Source organism: Chrysochloris asiatica, unplaced genomic scaffold (assembly GCF_000296735.1).
Source record: "Chrysochloris asiatica unplaced genomic scaffold, ChrAsi1.0 scaffold00016, whole genome shotgun sequence".
Classification (NCBI taxonomy): Eukaryota; Metazoa; Chordata; class Mammalia; order Afrosoricida; family Chrysochloridae; genus Chrysochloris; species Chrysochloris asiatica.
In genome coordinates, this window is record NW_006408534.1 from 32,382,835 (window position 1) to 32,399,524 (window position 16,690).

General features: G+C 44.4%; 2 protein-coding genes across 2 annotated transcripts; one reads left to right on the forward strand and one right to left on the reverse strand.

The window, feature by feature from the left end:
* Window positions 1–995: 995 nt before the first annotated feature.
* MYCN (v-myc avian myelocytomatosis viral oncogene neuroblastoma derived homolog) lies at window positions 996–6,889 on the reverse strand. Its single transcript, XM_006835270.1, has 3 exons — window positions 6,722–6,889; window positions 4,578–5,488; window positions 996–2,497 (listed from the first exon to the last, which is right to left on the reverse strand). Exons 2-3 carry the CDS (start codon window positions 5,368–5,370, stop codon window positions 1,893–1,895), a joined length of 1,398 nt encoding a protein of 465 aa, XP_006835333.1. The 5' UTR covers window positions 5,371–5,488; window positions 6,722–6,889; the 3' UTR covers window positions 996–1,892.
* A 325-nt stretch (window positions 6,890–7,214) lies between these two features.
* On the forward strand, window positions 7,215–7,606 carry LOC102824655 (N-cym protein-like). Its single transcript, XM_006835315.1, is given in 3 exon segments — window positions 7,215–7,275; window positions 7,278–7,305; window positions 7,471–7,606. Coding segments are annotated over 3 exon segments (225 nt in total).
* The last annotated feature ends 9,084 nt before the right edge of the window (window positions 7,607–16,690 follow it).

Sequence of the window (16,690 nt, forward strand, 5' to 3'; positions counted from 1 at the left end):
AAGATTTACAGCCTCGGAAACCCTATACAGGGTCCCTATGAGACGGAATCGACTCCACAGAATATAACCACCACCTGCCCTGCCATCCAGACCAGCAAACCTGAACCTGTTTCCACAGACAGGACTTCATTTAAATACCCATAATAGTGACTGGTGTGGCAAAAACTTCAATATGCCAAACGCTTGGTCTCTCTCCTAAAGAGACATGGGACTTGATCTGAGCTATAGTCACTTCATACTACAATTTACATCAAATTTTACACTCCAGGGAAGGGGATCAATGTCAAATGCCTAGTACAGAACCTCACATAACCAAACGAAACCTACTCATAGCAAGCCTGAATAGGATTTCTGAGGCTGTAAATCTTTAAGGATGCAGATAGCCTCAATCTTTTTATTACAGAAGTAACTGGTGGGTTTGAATTGCTGGAGCTTTCTGTAGTCCAGTTTATCCCTACAGTACTGCCAGGGATCCTTAGAACATAAAAATTCATTATTTTTGAGACAAACTATGCTCTCCACACTGAACAAAAATCCGTATATAACCTGAAATGTAACTGTTTGGTTTTACTTTTCATTTTAAAGGTTTGGTACTTGCTATTAAATGCCATCAAGTTGATCCAACATCGTGACGCTGTAGTATAGTGTTTCTGAGGAGTGACTGATGGGTTTGAACCACGTGCTTTGCGATTACATAGCTGATATCCTAGCATAATTCATGAACTGGTCAGCATACATGAAAGTGCTTTATAAACTGTTAAGCATTACTCCAATGCCATGATAGTCATTACAATGCTTTTCTGCCCTTGATATCTATAAAGCCCAATCTACTCACCTCAAGTTAAGACAATTGATCCCTCTTCTCCACACAAGCCTGTTAAAATGTAAAAGGGTTGCCTATGTAAATTCACTTTTGAAGTTATGCATTATTTATGGCCATTGGGAAACGTATAATATTTAACTAGTATTATTAAGGGAATAAAAAGTTGAGTGCATCATTTAATTGCTATTTATTTTCATAAACATGAGGTATTTCAAAAGTGCTATAAGATGCAGCACTAAATATATACATTTTGAAGAAATTAAACACAGAACTTTGCATTTACCCAGTTCTATGCACCAAACATGAACAAATACATTAACAGGAAGAAACAGGCTAGGAAAAAGGCATATATATATATATATAGTAAATTTCTTTACAAAAGTTTCTTAGTTCAAAAAGTGATAAAGTAATATCTACTCAAAACTTTCACAACTCATTTTCATACGAAAATATAAGTATCAAATTTAGTTATGTATCAGCATCATACTAAAGTATACAGGCAGTGTAAGAATTAGTACAGTACATAACAGAGATTAACAATATATTTGTATACAAAACATGCTCCTCAAACATTGAGGTATTACAGTACTTAGGTATGAACTTCCAGTCTAATACTGGCTGCAAAAGCCACCTCTCATTACCCAAGACATGTACAAAAGGCAGTGTTGTCAGTGGTATTTACAGAAATGTTCCCCAGGGGTATCAAATGGCAAACCCCTCAAGTGACATCTGCTGGAACTTAAGCACCATTTTTAAAAACAAGGAATGACTTTGTTTAGAAACTTGGAACAAGGTGACTTCAACAGCCTCAAAGGATCTTGTCACGAACTTCTACGGCAACTCAGAGGTGAGGTGGAAGAGGAAACTGAAAGGGCTGAATCAGGCAGGCCCAATCCTAAGGTTCTGGCAGAAATCCCTGCTCGTTCTGCTTCCCCACCCAGATCCAAACTTGACAGGAGACTGATTTGAAAGTAAACCAACATTCTTAATGTCAACACAATATTTGTTTAAAAAAAAAAAAAAATCAAAATGTGCAAAGTGGCAGTGACTGTCCAGTTTTGAGAAACGTTTAGCAAGTCCGAGCATGTTCAATTTTCTTTAGCAACTGCTGCTGTCTTGCCTGCAATTTTTCCTTTTCCAGCAAAAGCTGGTGTTCTTCTGCCTGAAGGGAGTGGACATACTCTGTGGCCTTTTTCAAAATGACCACCTTTGCAGCCTTCTCATTCTTCACCAACTCTGGCACATGGTCCCTGAGTGTGAGGAAGCTGGACCGCAGGTCATTGCGTCGTTGGCGCTCCAGGATGTTGTGGTTGCGGCGACGCTCACTGTCCTCTGAGTCAGAGTTGCGGGGGCTTAAGCTCTTAGCTTTTGAGGGCACAACACTCTTGAGAGGACGCGGGGACACTTCACTCTTAATCTTCTTCTGGGGTGGTGCATCCTCACTCTCCACATAGGGTGAGGGGGCAGCATAGTTGTGTTGCTGGTGAATGGGGACGCAGCGTTTCAGGATCAGCTCACCTGACTGAACTCTTCCAGGGCCCAGAGCTGTGTTCTTGGGACGTACTGTGATGGTGAAGGTGGTGACAGCCTTGTTGTTGGAGGAAGAACGACGCTTCTCCACCGTGACCACATCAATTTCCTCTTCTTCATCTTCCTCTTCATCGTCTTCATCATCTTTAAGAAAAAGAGGGAGTTACTCTCATATGTTGAAACACAAGCTAAGTTCATTCATATTATCTCTTGGAGCAAGGCCTGGCACAAAGCTTGCTATTATTATCAACATAAATATGGACAGAAACATTTTAGGTTTTCCTAAATTTAAGATTATCTGGAAATACTTTTTTCCTTTCATATAGTCCTGCATTTTCAGTTCTTGTTCAGATTTGACAGCAATAAAGAACATGGACTTTATGCTTACACAGAATTATGGTTCAATAATACACTAGTTGCATGACTCCAGGCAAGTTCCTTAACTTTAAAAACCTCAGTCAGTTTCCTCAACTATTTAAATAGGGATAGTATCACAGCTTTCTTGAATTTGATAAATAACATGAAAAGACCTACCAGAGCTGAGCTTAAGTAGATGCTCAAATGGCGGATTTATGCCATAATCACAGTCTTGTAGACTTATTTACATTTCTAGCTTCCCAACTGGAACATTTACAGATTTACACATGATTGAATGAAAAACAAGGTTTCTTCCATGAACATGAAGTCTACATAGCAAAGATTTCATGTAACAATGAGCAAATTTTTACTACAAAGCCGTAATTCCCAGTAGCTACAAATCAAAACAATGAAAGCACCTCTTCTGAAAGTCACCAGTTAATAACAGCAACAACAAAAAAGCATGTACCATCATGTGTGCATTTTCCCTCTCCTCATTTACTATCATCAAGCTGGAATAGAAAATTATTGTTTAAAATGCAAGCATGAAAATCAAAACACATCTTTCTGCTTGATCTAAAGGAGACCGGAAAGCTGAACAATTGCTGGATTTGTTCTAAAGCCGAAATGTGGGGCTGTTCCAGTCTGTGGGTCCCTTTAAGCCAATGTTTTGGTTTTCTGCCAAGAAGACAGCTGTTGGAAGGAAGTGCTTCCTCACGAAAGCTGTCAAGGCTCAGACATTAAAGGGACAGAGAGCCTTTTCAAACTGGAGGCTTATCACCAAGTTTTCCCTCCATGAGCCTCGGATGGATCCTAACTTAAGAAAATGTAGATGTCTTATCACGTATTTTCTAGAATTTGAAAACATTGGTTTTTAAGGTCCAAGAGAGTCCCTGCTCCCAGTTCCAAGCGGAAAGGCAGGATTCTTTACCTCCAGAGCCCAAGGCAAAGTATTGATTTTAATCCTCGCCGGTAGTTTAAGGCAGACAAGTGCACACAATGAAATTCCTATCCTGTGTGCATTCCTGCAGAGCCTGCTAAATGTACCCCTTCTCTTTGAAGGGCACTGGGTTACAGACTACTATTTTGATCTCTAATTAGTCCAGGAGATGCGGGCCAAAGACGGCAATAAGACAAAACTGGACGCAATTTTCACTGTTAGCTTCAAAGAAGCAGCTTCTTGAGAGTGTACACAACCGCAGTTGAGCTGTTGTGCTTGCTGCCAGCTGCTGAATGAAGGGAGGGGTGCCCCCTACCACCCCCAGCTTTTCAGATACTTGGGCCTCCATGTCGCCGCCTGCTGGCCACACACCAGGAACAAATAGCCCACCGCCCACTGAGGGAGGTTGGAAAAAAATAAAACCAGTTACTAGCCATCTGTGCAATCTCACACTTAACTTCCTGCGTCCTAAATAGGATTTTGCACAGTCCTTAAATCGACTCGGGATCTTTTACTTCCCATGTCCTTGGCCGTTGAGACCTCTTTCACTCAAACCTAACAGATTTCTGCCTACGCAATTCACCAAGCGCCCTCCTAAACACCCTGCAAGCTTCGTCCACTAACTTTCTATTCCACGAACTGCATTGCAGAAGAGGCAGGAAGAATCGGGTGAGGGTAAGTCTCCCCGAAGAGACTGGAAAGAACTTCAGTGAATGTTAGTGAAGCTTTAGACAACACCTGAAGGTTTTCATTCACTCCCATTACCTTAGGGCTCGACTTAAACGAAACAAGATCTCTACACCACCAATACTGAACGCGAACATAAGTCTCTCAAAGCTCAAAACATAAACACTAACAAAATGAAAGTGATCCCTAGATTCCGTATTCCCAAAAGGCAGTCGGACCGGGAAACAGTCGTTACGTTACCTGAGTCGCTGAGGGTGTCCTCTCCCGAAGTACTGAGAGCCTTCTGGTCACCATTGATGGCCGGGCGGCCGCCTGGACGCTGAGCAGCCGCCGCCGGGGCACTAGCTGGGGCTGAGACACTCGCCCCAGAGGGGACCGAGACCCCCGCAGCAGGGGCAACCGCCGGGACGGCTGGCACAGGCGCTGGCTCCCTCTTGTTGACTGGAAAGGGGAAGACCACGGCGGGATCCACGCACTCGCCGGCTGGGTGGGCGAGCTCCGCGGGCAGGGCGGTCCCAACACGGCCCGCAACCCCAGGCGCATTATGCCCGCGGCCGGGAGGGCTGGCTGCGCCCGCTCCCTGAGCCGGGGTTGCGGTGCTGGCAGCAGGCGCCCCACGACCGTGCTGCAGCTTCTCGCTCACAGCGCGCTCCAGCTTCTCCCGAGCAGAGAAGCCGCTCCACATGCAGTCCTGGAGGATGACTGGATTGGGGGTGAGACCGCCCAATCCCCCCAAGCCGAACGCGTCCTCCTCGGCCGGGTTACCCCACAGGTCGGCCTCAGGCAGCATCATCTCGGTAGCCCAGTTCGGGGGCTCCGGGCTGTGCTCCGGGAAGGCACGGCTAGGCGACAGTGGGGGCGTGGGCAGCAGCTCAAACTTCTTCCAGATGTCCTCCCCCGGGGGGGTCGAGTCGGGGCCGCCGAAGTAGAAGTCATCTTCGTCCGGGTAGAAGCAGGGTTGCAGCGAGTCAAACTCGAGGTCCGGGTTTTTGCAGATCATCCCTGGCATGGTGGACGCGGTGCAGCTCGGCATTGGCTCGCCTCCTGGCCGGCGAATGAGGGCTTCTCGCTGTCGCGCTCTTTTTAATACGGGAGGTGCTCCCTTCCCGTGGGGGGCGCGGAAGGTGGGGGCCCAGCTCCAACCTCCGACACTGCAACCGACAGATACACCAGGAGAGGGTTGGCAAGCTGAGCAGAATAGGGTGCAGGAAGTGGGCGCTCCCTCTAGCCTTAACTTGAGCCTCAGAAGCTCGTCCCGTTCTTCAATCTGCCCTCTAAGCCCCCCACTTGGCCCTGAGCTCCAGAAGGTGAAGGAAGTTCTGTCTCTAGCACTCTCCCTCCCTCCTTTTGTGTACAGCTGTCTAAGACAGGGGTGGGAGGGGGCATGCAGATGTAGGGGGGTGGTGGCGTAGCTCTGCAACTTTGGAAACTGCCATTTCATTCACACAAGGCTTTGACATGGGTGGGGGGGGGGAGTGCCGAGGCTGTTAAGGGCTGCAGAACCCTAGCTCCCACTATGAACACACCAACCCCAGTGGGACCAATGCAGATTCAGCTGCCCCAAGGAAGCCAACCGACTCCACAACCCAACTACCTGGTTCAGGATTTGGACTGCCCTCAATTGCCCTTTGGGGGGTGGTGGTGAGGGAAATGCAACCTTGGAAGTGGTTGTAGGGGATTAAAGAAACTTTGCCAATAGAAAAGCCTTTCTTCTCTCAACAGACCAAAACCAGGCACCCAAATCCACCTCCCCCAAATTTCTGCAGACGTCCCCCGGCATTCAGCCTTGGAGTGATATTTCTACCAAAAGCTTATTTGATAGCTCACTAATCCCACTCCACTGCTTCAAGCCCCGAGAAACGTCCTCTAATTGATGGGTAGTCTGAACCCCAATTTCTGAGACCTTGCAGGGGCGCCGCGCGCGGCGGAGAATCGGGAGAGCAGCATCTTCGCTGGAACAGCCGTGACCCAGATTACTACCTACTACTGCGTCGACCTCACCCTGCCTAACCCGCTCTTCTTCCTCCCGGGGCACCCTTTAGAGAACCTCTGCTTTGGGCTGGGGACGCACCGGCTGCCAGTCAGCTCGAATACATACGAGTCTTATAAAGAAGAACGATTTTTTTCCCCCGATGAAGCCATTACACCCTTTTGGCAAGGGCAGTAAAATAATTAGGGTGGGTCTCTTCTAGTCAAGAGTACCTTCGAGGTCGATACTAGCTTTTTAGGGAAAACCCCGAGATCGTTTTGTTTCGGAAGCAGAAACAGTCCCCCAGGCATATTCGGTTGCCCTGTTCGCTAGCCGTAATCGGGTCCACGGCTTTGCCTTCCCACAGCGCTCGCCGCTCCCAGGGCGCCGGGCGGTTTCTATCCCCGCTCCTTACCTCCCGCCGACTGCCAGAGATCCAGTGGCGATACTGCGCGGGGGTCTCCGGGTCGGCTGTGGGGGGTTCTTCGGGTGGCTGTCTGTGCGCGCTTGCGCCTGGCTAGCGCTAACTCCGCTCCAACCCAGTTCCCAGGAGCCCCCCGCATCCACCCTGCGCGTCCAGACAGATGACTGTCACTGGCTACGCTTTGAAGCTCCGGGGATATTATTAACTGAAAAATCTGACACACCCGGGGGGCGGGGAGAGAAGGGGGCTGCGGCGCAGACAAGGAGGAGGGAGAAAGGCAGAGGAAAGCTAGTTTGCCCCGCCCCCTTGATTTCCATAAAAATCATGGGAGGCGCCAAGGCTTTCGCGCCAAAAGCCACTTGCTTTTCTTTGCAGAGAGAAGGCTGCAAAGCTGGGGAGCCTGGGGTGCACTCCTCCCGCCCTTTTGGACCCCCGGGCTTGCACCCGGTGCACTCCGTAAACCAGCTGCGCAGCGAGCGATGCAATGCAGCACCCACCCTGCGGGCCTGGCAAGTGCTTGGCACACACAAAAAAAATTTCCGGAGGGCTCAGGGAGTGTTGTGGGGGAGGGAGTCGTGGCTCCTAACCCAGCCTCCGCCTTGATTGCGTTTGTGTGCTGCAGAGCGCAAAGCCTTCAACGAGGAAGGCTTTGCTTTGCGGAGGGGGTTGTCTGAGAGTAATCTCCAAGGAAGGTTAGACCCAGGATGCAAAAATTGGAGGGATAAGACGCGCCCATTTAGGAATCGACCACAGGATGTTTCTAGTTGTAAATTAAAAGGAGAGGGGCGCCCCCCTTGTTTGAAAATAAATAATTGGGCTACGAGGGTGGCGCCGCGGAGGTTTTGTCGGCAGAAGGCGACACCTCGCGGAGACTGAGCATAAAACGGAACTGCCAGGCGTTTGCCACCGGCTGCAGTGGTGCCCACCCCCACTACTCCAGCCATCCGCGCAGGACTGACAACAAACCCTCCCCTCTGCGAAGAAGGCGGCGAGTCGGTTGGGAAGAAGTGTGTGTCCCTTGCAGCCGTCGGCGCTGCTCCCTAGTTAGCCGTTTAAAAAAACGAGGGCTATGTTCCTGGAATCACGGGGAGCATATAAAATTCACGTAGGAGGAATTGCCATTTACATCCCTTAGAGACCAGAACTCGAAATAAAAACTTTAACTCCAAATTGTCGAAGGTTAAAAAGGAAAACTGCTATTACTACTTAAGCTGTGTTCCTCCATTTTCTTAGTTTTGAAACGAAGTTCATTATCGTGCCGATCTCAAAATTGTTTTGAGAAACGAGTTGTGAAGGTACTCATAACAGTGCACACTCCCCTATAAGTGTCACCTATTGTTCTTATTACCAGATCTTGATAGATTCTTCCTACTCTTACCACCCCAATTAGCAGCATTTACCCCCTCCCCTCTCACCACTATCAAGTCCTCATTTCACACACAACAAACTTTCTTACAGGAGTGCTTGTTTTGGGGTGGTGGCACTAGAGATTACTGCTCTACCCCGAAATTTCCCAGGAACAACTCTGATCTCCTTAAGAGCCCCCTTGCCATCCACATCCACAGGGAGTTGCTTTCAAAAATTTATCCAGATTGTTTGGGGGAGGGCCAAATTGCTCCTAGATTGGGGTGAAAACTCTTCCTCATCTCCCCCTCTTGGCCCCAAAATTGGAAATGCCACTCATCCACCATTCACCTCAGTATTCAAGCAAGTTAAAGCTGAGGATGCTAGGGGTCAAGGGGCAGCTCATAAAATGCTCAAATATTAGCATTTGTGAAGGCCTTTCCAGCCCTGGTCCTGGATGCCTACATAAAGCTGAGGAGAAAGGCAGATTCCCACAGATCTAGGAAGTGGTCCTTGAAAGAGAATGAGCTGCCCTTCCAGGCACCTTTATTATTATTATTTCCTTCACATATGTAAAACACTTCAACTTTGCAAAAGCCTTTAAGACCCCCTCTTCTGCTTTTACCTAACCCCCTAATCTAAACCAGGCCTTCCTGCTGTATCCTCTCCAAGCATCCTGGATTTTCCTTCAAAGCATTTACCTCCATTTGTAATTATAAATGCCTGCGAGTATTTGTTTAATGTCTGCTTCCCCTGTGAGACTGTAGGGAAACAGGCTTGTTTCTCTCCCTAGCCTCCTGAGTTCCTTGAGGAGAGTCCATTTCTATTTCGCTCAGGGTGGGATCCTCAGAGTCCAGCAGGGTACCTACAAGCAACAAGTTTGTTGTTAAGTGCTGTCCATTCAGTTCTGACTCATTGTTGAATCAGTTCCGACCCCTAGGAACCCTGTATAGGGTTTCCAAGGAGCAGCTGGTGAGCTTGAACTGCTGTCCATGCAGTTCAGACGGCTTTGCAGTCTGACCCATTAACCCACAGCGCCACACCAAGATTGATAGCAACTCTATGTAGGGTTGTCGAGGTGTAGCTGGTGGACTTGAACCGCTGAGTTTGTGATTAGCAGTCCAGTGCTTATCCTACAGTGCCACACTGGGAGTCCACATGCAGCAAGTACTCGATATTTGTTAAAGGCAGAGATCACTGAATGAATCCTTCTAAGGTTGCCAGCTCTTCCAAGATAGTTCTGTTTACTAGCAACAGAGGAAGAGGAAAATGTATGTCACTTCAGAACCAAATTCAAGCCGTCATCAGCCACCCAAGAGATGCCACTCAGAACTTCTGGCATGGTGACTGTTAAAATAGGCCAAGATGGTGCCAGTTAACTAGGCTTAATTGTCCTACCCTTGTCGTCTCTCACCAGATTTGTGTCCATCACCATGCCACTAGGGACAGGAAGAAAAGATTGGTTGCTAGTTCTCTGCATGCCTCTGAGCAAATAATTTATCCTCTTTGGACCTCAATCTCCAATCTCCTCCTTCTAATTCAACCCAGTAATTACTGACAAGTCTGAATCTGAAGGTTAGCTAAATGATAAAATACAACAAATATTTATTCATACCTTCATTTACAAATGGCAAGATAAAAGCCTTTGTATGTGGAGAAATCTTGCTGCTGGTGGTTCCCAGTCTGTTTTTAAAGAAACTTGCAAATTCCTCTTTAAAATGTTGAAACACTCTCAGACTATGGAGATGTACATTAAATAAATCTTTGAATGGCTTTGAAGCCAAGATTTTGTTCAGTTAGTATATATTCTGTCCTGGGACTTGTGGTAGGTTCGAAACAGGTGAGTTAAGAAATCAAGGAGCTCCCCATAAACTTTGAGGAATGACACACATCTAAAAGGAGCATTTCAATTTGATAATCATCTGCTAGGACCAATGTTACACACAGGATTTGCTTGATACTTTTGAGGGGCAAGAATATTCCTTATTTACTTAAAAAGCAAAAACAAAACCAAACACACACACACACAGCTTCAGAAGGGTCCAATTCATGACTGGCAAAGAAACCAACAACCCTCTAGATGTTTTGTTCAGTCATAAATTAACAATCTTCTGAGTCTAATCCTAGGCTCACTGTTTCATAAGAATCTCATACTGAACTCTTCACCACCCCCACCCTTAGCCCCACTCCCATGTATATATACATTTTTGGTTATTAAATAATTAAATCCCTGTGATCAACTGATTCTTCATCTGGAATTAAAAAAAAAAAAAAAAAAAAGCTATATCCCTGTCTTACTCAGGAAAAAAAGCAACAAAAACAAGATTTAAATTTCAAAAATAAGACTATAAAAATATTAGAAAACATATATGACTGATATATTAGAGTTCTTTCAACTAAGACATCTTAGAAACCAGGAAAGAAAAACAATATACTTGACTAGAGCAGAAGTTAAAACATTTATGTTTAAAACATGTCCTAAGTAACAGAGTGGTTGAAAATACTTGTCCCAAATACAAGACACAAAAGCGTTTATTCCACGTTGACAATGAGCCCCCCAAAATTGATTAAAAACAAAACCAGCCCAAAAGAAACATGGATCCAGGATATGAGTAGGTGATTCACGAAAAAAGGAAATGCAAATGATCAATAAGCATATGAAAAGATGCTCACCTTCCCTTACAGTCAGGGAAATAGTCTTAAAGAGATTAGCATTTTTTGGTCTAGCAGATTAGCCCAAAATGTTGACAATGCTGGGGTGGGGGAAGGCCCTCTCTTAGTATGTTAGTGTCTAGCCTCAAGTGTAAAATTCAACCTCCAGGAAACAATGGCAGAAATACATAAAAATACATAACTGAAGATAAGTGTGTCTCAGCATTGTTCTCAACAACAAAAACATTATAAACAATACTGTAAATCAATAAAAGAATGGTTGAATCTACTATGGTATATAGTCTATCCATTCAGTGAACGAATTCACAGCCACTAAAAATTATTCATTTATATATCAGTACTGACTTGGAAAACGTCCATGAGTCTGAAAGGAAATAAGCAAGATATAGGTCAATATGTCTAGTATTTTGGACACATGTGTACTTAGATATGTCTGTATAAATCTGGTAACAATTTGGGAAGAATGTGCAACAAGTTTAGCTTCCTTTGTAGAATGGAGTCATACTGGTAGAAGAAGAAATTTTTCTCTTTACCCCAAAAATTTTAAGCCATAAGATTATGAAGAAATTAAACTTTTATATTTCTTTATTTAAAAAAAAAAGCTTTGTTACTCCCCAGCAAAGCTAACCTAACCATATTGAAGAAGTAAAAAAGTAAAAGACTATTTTATGAAGTCTAAGGTCACCCCCGGAGTGGGTTAATGCACTGGACTGCACAGTTGGTTTGAACCACAAGGTAAGTGGTTCAAGTTCACCAGCTACTCCTCAGAAACTCTACACAGGGTCCCTGTGGGTTGGAACTGACACAACTGCACTTAACAACAACAACAACAGGTCACCTCCAAATTTCTCCATTATTTTTTTCAGACCTACTTGATACTTAACTGAGTCAACTGAGAATGGACAAATGGGAACTAGTTTAATTAGGACTGGAATCAACTCAACCAAAACCATTGAAAGTATACGATGTTAGATGTGCCCAAGACAAATACATCTTTTTTTTTTTTTTTTTTAACCTCTAAATTTGGGATCTGACATTGAGAGTTATGCAGGGAAGCGGGGAGAGTGTAACTGGTAATGGCACAATTATACATATTTTTAAATTCTCTTCATTGAATATTAGTAATTTAATTACAGATTTCTAATACAACAGTCTCTGTAATCTCCTCCAAGACTTATTTTGAATCCTTCAAGGGAAACTGAAACATCCCTTCCACTGTGAAGCTGTACCTTAATCTTAAATACATTACAGAGAGTTGGGGAGAAAAAGAAGATGGAAAAAGAAATAAAAATGTATTGACTTCATCTCACAAATAAATAAGATAAATATGTTTACTCATTTACGGTTCTTTATGCTAAACAACAGGGTACTGAAGGCAGTCAAGTTCCATAGAGATGGGGGAAGGACAACAGGTGTCCCCTTACAGAATTTAAACTTGAATTAGTCATAGTAGCAGAAGGATTTGCACTTAGGGTTACCAAGTCTTAACAAGGGATTGTAACAAGGACATGGAATTCTGACTCCAAATCTTGCTCTATGTTCCATTTGGATCGACTCCTGGAAGGAGTAACGTTCTCTATCTTCCATCTTCTTCTTCTGAAATTACTTGCTCGTTGCAATGATTTAATTTGAGTGTGTACAGATCTTCTCTGCTGTGGTTACTTCAGGTGGTTACTTAATAGATTGCTTTCTGATAGTATTCATTGATTCTTGCTAATTTTATTAGTAAGAGTAATAGCATTTCCCAATGCTGAGGACACTTGGGATAGCCCCACTGACTACGCATGGCCATATTAATAGCTGAGTTGAGTTGTTAGAATTGCCTGGGAACCCTTTCAGTTTCCTTGTATTTAGATAGTGATCAGGGATAGTCACTATTCAGTTTGTCCACTTCCAAAAGCTTCTTTGCTAGAAAGTCTTTTCCTTTGTTTTCTGAGTATTAGAATCCTTTCCTAAAGTCCAGCTTTAGGATTCCTGGTATGGCACTGTAGGATAAGTACTGAACTGCATACCACAAGGTTGGTGGTTCAAGCCACTAGCTGTTCCTCAAAAATGCTGTACAGAGTCGCTATGAATCAGAACTGACTGACAGCACTTACCAAAAACAACAATATTCAGCTAGAGACTCTCCTTCAGGAAGGAATCCTGACTTCTCTTCCCCCAAACCCACAAATCTCTGATTGATTAATCTTTTACTGCCTACAGCCAGCTAGCATAATCTACCCCAGTGTTCTTTATCAGGTTCATGTGTATGTGTGACTTTCCTAACAAGATTAGCAGTTTCTGAGTTGCAGAAACCACCCCATTTTGCATCTTTCACAAAGTCTAATGCCAGAAATGGTGTTTGTGTGTGTGTGTGTGTGTGTGTGTGTGTGTGTGTGTGTGGGTTTGGGGGGGGGAGGGGCGGAGGGAGGGAAGGAATCACACTCTGAAGCCTGATAGGCCAGGATAGGCAATTTTGGACAATGCAGACAGCCACTCTGAGCCTCAGTGTCTGTAAGTATCATGTGGAAATTAAGTGAGACTGCATCTATAAACTTTCTGGTTTATAATAGATGCTCAGAAAAAGTTAGGTCTCCCTCTCCCTTTCTTCTAGCCTCAGCCTTCCAAATGGGGTTCCACAAACCCTGTTGTTCGTTGTTGTTTTAGTGAGACCCATAGCCGCCCTGTATAGGGTTTCTGAGGAGCAGCTAGTGAGCTTGAACCGCCAAGCTTGTGGTTCAAACTGACTTTGCAGTCTAGTGCATTAACCCACAGCACCAGGACTCCACAAACCCTACATCAGGTTTAACTGTTGTTACTAGGGTCCCTTGACTTGGTTCTGACTCATAGCGACTCTATGTTCAACAGAACAAAACGCCCCATCCCTATACCATCCTCACGTTCATTGCTATGTTTGAGCCTATTGCGGCAGCCACTGTGTCAATCCTTCTGATTGCGGGTCCTCTTCTTTTTCTGTTGTTGACCCTCTGTTTAATAAGATTAATGATGTTAATAAGGAGCCCTGGTAGTGTAATGGATTACTAGCTGGGCTGCTAATTGCAAGGTCAGTAGTAGTTTGAACCTACCAGTCACTCTACAGGAGAAAAATGAGGGGATTTTTTGCTCCCATAAAGATTTAAAGGAGTTCTGGTGTGCCACTGTGGGTTAATGCGCTGGACTGCAAAGTTGGTTTGATCCACAAGGTCAGCAGTTCAAGCTCACCAGCCACTCCTCAGGAACCCTGTACAAGGTCACTATGGGTCAGAACCAACTTGAAGGCACTTAACAACAGCAACAAAGATTTACAGCCTCAGAAACCCTATACGAGGTCACTATGAATCATAACTGACTCCATGGCAGATAACCACCACCACCACCAATGATGCTAATGAATTTCTCCTTTCTTCAGCAGAAACCTCTCTAGGCAGTTCCCCCTCCCTCTTTTCTTAGCTTATCTATGACCCAAGTAACTGTACACTTGGAATAAAGTATTGCAGAGTTAAGGTGGTATTATCCAATAATAAGAGCAAAAGACCACAGGTGAGTGAGTGGTCTGAAGCTCTTCAGATCTAGAATTGTGTGCTATTTGTTGAAGGATCTTAGACTAGTCCTTTAACCTCTCTTGACCTCAGTTTCCTGGTTCATAAAGTAGGGATAATGAGTCCTATCCAGCCTCTAAATGGACTAAAACCTCCAAACCATGATTAGCAGTTGAGTGTGTTAACCTTTGTAAACCCAGTAACTCCATGGATGGTAATATTTACCCGCTTTACACATAAGGGCAGATGGGAGATACAGAATTAAAATGAGACATTAAGTGCCTTTGAGTCTGTTCTGACTCATAGTGACCCTGTATAGGGTTCCCAAGGAGTGGTTGGTTAACTTAAACTACTGACCTTGAGATTCAAACCGACCCTGAGGTCAAATGCTTATCCAGGACTCCCAAAACAAAAATATGTGTTACCTTGTATCATATTATGACCTCCAAGAAACTGTGGAAGTGCAGGGCCTTATTCTAATAAAACAAGTGTTGAAAAACAGTTAAACTTTCAAGACAGATATACAGGTATTATGTGAAATTACTAAAATAGGGTTATTTGGAATGGACACTTAAGAATCATTTTACCATATATGTTGTTGTCAAGTGCTATCAAGTCGATTCCGACCCATAGTGACCCTGTAAGAGTTTCCAAGGAGCAGCTGGTGAGCTTGAACTGCCAACCTTGCAGTTCACACGGCTTTGCAGTCTACGGCATTAAGCCACAGTGCCACACCAGGACTCCGTATATATATATGATGGTCATATTTCCTGGTTGTTGTTTATTGATAAGTGCCGTTAGTTGGTTTGACTTATAGTGACCCTGTTCCTTGGGTTTCCAAGGAACAATTGGTGTGTTTGAAGCACCATCCTTGTGGTTAGCAGTCCAGTGCTTATCCTACAGTACCACGACAGCACTCCTATTTCCTGATAAGTGGTAGCAAATCCAAAAATCTGTCAAAGAGACAGATGGCATTCTTAGCACAAAAGAGGAAACCAATTAGAAGTTAAAATACATACAAATATGAACTTATAAATGCTAACAAATTGTTTCAGTTTGGGGGACTTTACTATTTTCTCTGATACTTGCTAGGGAAAGTTTCCTACTGATTAGGTAATGTTCACAGGACACTGACAACTAAAAACTAAAGAAATTTTATAGGCCCATTATTCTAACTCCCTCGATTTCAAACTTTCATATCTACCCAGAGTCTGGGGCTGTTCTAGGGAGAAAAAGACCCCAAATTCAAATGTACATTAAGTTTTAAGTAGGACAAGACTCCTGATGTGGGGCTATAGGATCATCACTGGACTGCCAACCATAATGCCAGCCACCAGCCGCTCTTCGGAAACCCTAGACAGGGTGGCTGTGAGTTGAAACCCACTTGATGGCACTTAACAACAACAACAAAAATAGGACAAAAATAAATCATCCAGATGAAAAAGACCATCAGCTTGAGGACATACAGTGTTCAAAGGGTTCGTGGCCACTTTGCTAATTATTGTCGTTGTTATGTGCTGTGGAGTCGGTTCTGACTCATAGCAACCCTGTATAAGGTTTCCAAGCCTGTAAATCTTTACGGGAGCAGAAAGCCTCATCTTTCTCCCATGGAACAGCTGGTAGTTTCAAACTGCTGACCCTGAGGTTAGCAGCCCAATTTGTAACCACTACGCTACCAGAGCTCCTTTAGTACGTAGAAAACAAAGGAAATTCACCACAGAATCACATTTAGCAGCAGATCAACTCATCACTGTTGTAGGAAGGACTGCAGAATCAGAGAAAGGGACCGTGACTGGGATACATCCACTATTGCAGATTAGAAAATCATATAAGGTTGGTTCTGGAGCCCTCTGTTCACTTTGGTTGGGGTTTGATTTATGACCCCTGTGGCCCTGGTACCCCAATTTCCATTAAGGATAGGCCCAGACAAATTCCTAAAAGTGAGACTGCCTCTCCTTGACGTGGCTAGGAAAGATGGAGTCATTCACTTTCAAATGTACTCTACCTGAGAGCAGAACTTTTTACATTGTCAGTTAATGAGTCAGAAAGAACCCAAGGTAGAGTGAATTTATGCTGAAACTCAAAACGGACTTAGGGCTTCCACTAGAAGCCTCAAACCAAGTGGTCAGTATTTCAGAACTGCTATAGCACAGGTGAGGACTTCTGGTGTGGCGCTGCTGGTTACTGTGGTAAACTGCAAAGTCGGTTTGGGCCATAAAGGCTGGCAGTTCCAACTCACCAGCTGTTCCTCGGAAACCCTGTACAGGGTCGCTATGAGTCGGATCCTGACTCGACAGCCCTTAGCAAAGCAAGCAATCTAGCACAGGTGATGACATTGTGTCACTGATACAAGGGTAAGTCAAAAGGTGTGGCTACAAAATCAATGACGTTTTTATTCAACAAAAAGACCAAAAACGTGAAG

Bases quoted from the DNA above. Each gene is read 5' to 3' on its own strand.
- MYCN (XM_006835270.1), bottom strand. From the start codon at position 5,370: ATGCCGAGCTGCACCGCGTCCACCATGCCAGGGATGATCTGCAAAAAC. The intron at 2,498-4,577 runs GTAACGTAACGA...TTTTTCTTAAAG, and splicing joins GGACACCCTCAGCGACTCAG to ATGATGAAGACGATGAAGAG.